This window comes from Phytophthora cinnamomi (assembly GCF_018691715.1).
Source record: "Phytophthora cinnamomi strain GKB4 chromosome Unknown Contig59, whole genome shotgun sequence".
In the NCBI taxonomy this organism is placed as follows: Eukaryota; Oomycota; class Peronosporomycetes; order Peronosporales; family Peronosporaceae; genus Phytophthora; species Phytophthora cinnamomi.
Window position 1 is genome coordinate 268,381 of NW_027150992.1, and position 3,541 is coordinate 271,921.

Genomic DNA, 3,541 nt, shown 5'->3' on the forward strand with positions numbered 1-3,541 from the left:
GCGCTGGATCACGGCAGCAGAAACGCAGTGCGAAAATGCATTGGCCGATATTGAAGACGACGTCGATCCATCTCCAAGACAAACACGTCGCTGTGTGAGGAATTGAACTAGACCGCTATGTAGTATGTTCTTGTGGAGGCATCTTTGCTACAGTCTGTGGTAACCAAAAACGAACGCGACGATCAAATTATTTCTTATTGAAGCTTGACGGTCGCATGAAGTTCACTAGGCTATCTCAACATCCGTGCCTGCCAGGTCAATGTAACTTCAGCGCTATTCCGTCTTCAATACTGGGGAGTGAATAAATGTGTATCAAGCCCTTTCGAACTGTCAAGTATGCACTTTTGAGGTAAGTTTTGCTACGTGAACTGCGAGGATTCTGCAGCCAAATGCCGTAAATGTGTCTCTAATCCGAAAAACTCGAGATCCGCAACTTCCTGCACTTCGAAGTGTGAACTACTGTAAACGTCACGACGGCCATAACACCTATGACTCTTCTGGAAGCTCAGATCCGCCGAAAACCCTTCAACAACGTATTCTCGTAGATTGGATCCCTTTCGAAAGCTGACCATGTGCGTCCAAATCCCTGGGTCAGGGTAGGTGTCTTCAGGAGACTCAGTAGTAATATTGCTGTCACTGGCTTGAGCCTGAGCGCTTGGGCTCAGCTTCCCGCCAACCAGTTTCTGGTGGTTTCGATGCAAGAACAACAACGTTCCGTTCGTATCATACTGAGCCATTGTCATCCCGCAGAAGTCAACGCCCCCTCCCTTCTTGACAAGCACGCCAACCATTCCCGGCGGAGTTTGAATCATGTGAAAAGGAATCCCCAGCTTCAGCCAAGCCAGCCGATAGAGGTCTTTGTCGCCCCAGACCAGCTTCATCTCAGAGAATAGATCGGGTCTATGGAAAGCGTAAAACCGAACGAGCTCCAGCGCCGCGGCATGTCGCCTTCGGTCCACGAGCAACTGTCCGCTCTCCTGCTCGAACATGTCTACAAACGGAGTGTCGAGCAGCTGCCACAACAGCGAATCTTTGTGAATGTTGAACATGGTGTTGCTGGGATGCCAGAAATCCGGCCAGAAAATCGCGCCGGTCTTCACGAACTCAGGATCCTCGAACAGATAACTGGGATCTCGCGTTGGAACGTTGTCTGCATCGAGGAACAGTACGCGGTCGAATGCGCTGTGGTAGATGGCATACACTTTCGACACGAATCGCCTCGCCAGCGGGTCCTGAATCTCTTGAAACGTGATGTCGTCGCCTAACGCCGATAAATGTCGCAGTGGTGCTAGAACCGCATTGTCCGGCAGCATTTCGTCGGGGCGGAACCAGATCTCGATGGGCAATCGACACCCCATGACGTCGCGCAGGACGCGGATCGTAGCGTACGCACTCGGCAGCAGCTTCGGGTACACCACCATCACGATCCCGTCACGCGCAACGCTCTTGGATCTATTCACATTGGGCAACGAGAAGTTCGGAGCAAGAGCGGCTTCAATGGTTTTGTGCGTCTGCACTTGGAAGTCGACGAAGTTGAGAGCATCTGAGCAGCGGAAGCGTCCGCCGTTGCGAATGCTGTTGCAGTGACGCTGCATCACCCGGAAGTGCTCGCCCGTGTGGACGTCTTCCACCTCACAGTAGCCCGACGCACCACTCGGTACAATGTCGGAGCAGTTGCGGTCCTTGAGAGGCTCTCGTTGTCCATTTGGGCTGCAGCCGCCGGTGTTGCGCCACGCAATGCAATTGAGCTTGCGGGGCGTCGACCCTACGGCTGGGAAGTCAGGGATCTCAATGTGACGAGTGCTAGCTGACTCCCAACGGCCCTTTGAGCGGCTACTGCTGCTGGCCCAAGAGGATCCGTCGAAGCGCAGAGTCCCCACGCTCTCAGCCGACCACAGGAAAAACATGGACGCCTGGATCACTGTTCCGAGCAGCAGGATCCGTGGCAGCCAGCACCACCAGCTACGGGATGTAGCCACCCTATCTTTTGGTGTCATGTGGAGACTTGGTTCGTCTCAGGCTGCAAAAGCTGGAATGGACCGACATCATGCGGCCACAGGTCCGACTCAGGTGGAATCTGGAATTAAGGCGACCGTTGCCGCATCCTTTTGATCTTTCGAGCTGTCCAGCAGGCAGGGAGTGGTAGTAAAATCAATATTAGTACTTCACAATACTAATACTAACACTAATAGTACAAATTCCAAGAATAGTCATTAGTACCAACATAAACTTAGTAGAAAAAACGATGTTAGTACTACAAAAACTACTAGAAAACCTACTGAATTCCAGGATGAAGTTTCAGGTCGATATCTTCAGAGGACACGCGCAATGAACGGTAAACGGGTGGCTGCCGAGCTGCTTTGTTGTGTCCTCCCGCTCATTTTGCGTTTTCCACCCTGAAGATCGCAACCGGGTCCGATGGGGTGCTCCAAGGCCGATTGCTATTTGCATGATGTGACGGAAACGGCGCCGTCATTCTGTTCATCATGTCTCCAGCAATGAACTCTGGGGTGAGGATGATCTTTCCTAACGGTACGGCTAGCAATACTTGGGTCCATAGTTTGCTAGCATCTAACCGCGGTCACCTCTATGCGTTGAATTTTGTAACCAAGAATAGCGATCAATCGGAGGGTGAGCCCTCCCCACCTAACAGTAAAGGGATATCTGTGTCGAGGCTACGGAGGTGGATGAAGCTACTCTCGCGGAATCTGACAACCTTACTCAAGCAACAGCGAATCGTATATCTGGTGTTGGCTGATATTAGCCATCACAAACCCTCCCGAGCTCGGGACGCCGTGCGGAGAAACACCAGTACGCGATGCCCAAGAGCGTCGAGCAGTGCTTTGTAAGTTGTCAATGGCTCCCCTAATGGCAAGGGAGTCTGGAACATGAAGCATCTGTATCAATTCACCGACGTTCGTCGATGCTTCGTTGACACTGGTGAACAGACCTTTCCTATCGTAGCTCTGCTCGCTCGAGTTGGCCGGAGCGTGCTCCTCAACAGCTTTTCAAGAGTCTTTTCGACAGGTTCGTTTGTAATGAGCCCTCTCCACACAAGTACATGTACGAGGAATGAGCGAGCCCAGCACCAGCTAATTCTTCATCACGACGTCGAAGAGATTGAGTGGATGAGGAAATGCGGTGGTAAGGCCGTTTTAGTAGTCTGGTTTTACTATTAGTAGCTCGTTTTAGTAATGCTACATTTTCACGCACCCAAATAGTAATATTAATGAAGTTAGTAAAGAAAATTGTCGTTCGAATTATTAATTTTAGATAAGGGGAGAAATCGATGTCGCTACGAAAATCAATTCAGGCTTATCCAGTTGTAAGTATTCATAGTAAATAATCTTGTTCTTCCATAACCCACAATTTTGATCATCCTCAACAACTGGACGATTGTATACGCCGAAGCGTCATATGTTCTTCTATAACAGTGTATCACTGAGGTTGACGGTATAGAACATGTCCTTCTGCTGCAGCAGAAGTTCTGCATACAATCGTCAGATTCATTCAACCGGCCCTCGACGTTATTTAGTTCTTC

The 3,541-nt window shown here is 50.4% G+C and overlaps 1 protein-coding gene across 1 annotated transcript; it reads right to left on the reverse strand.

Annotated features, from left to right (window-relative positions):
• Positions 1-359: 359 nt before the first annotated feature.
• Positions 360-1,907, reverse strand: IUM83_19223 (Calcium/calmodulin-dependent protein kinase type II subunit alpha; the record flags this gene model as incomplete). Its single annotated transcript, XM_067944267.1, has 1 exon — positions 360-1,907. One exon carries the CDS (start codon positions 1,905-1,907, stop codon positions 360-362), a length of 1,548 nt encoding a protein of 515 aa, XP_067787616.1.
• Between the last annotated feature and the right edge of the window lie 1,634 nt (positions 1,908-3,541).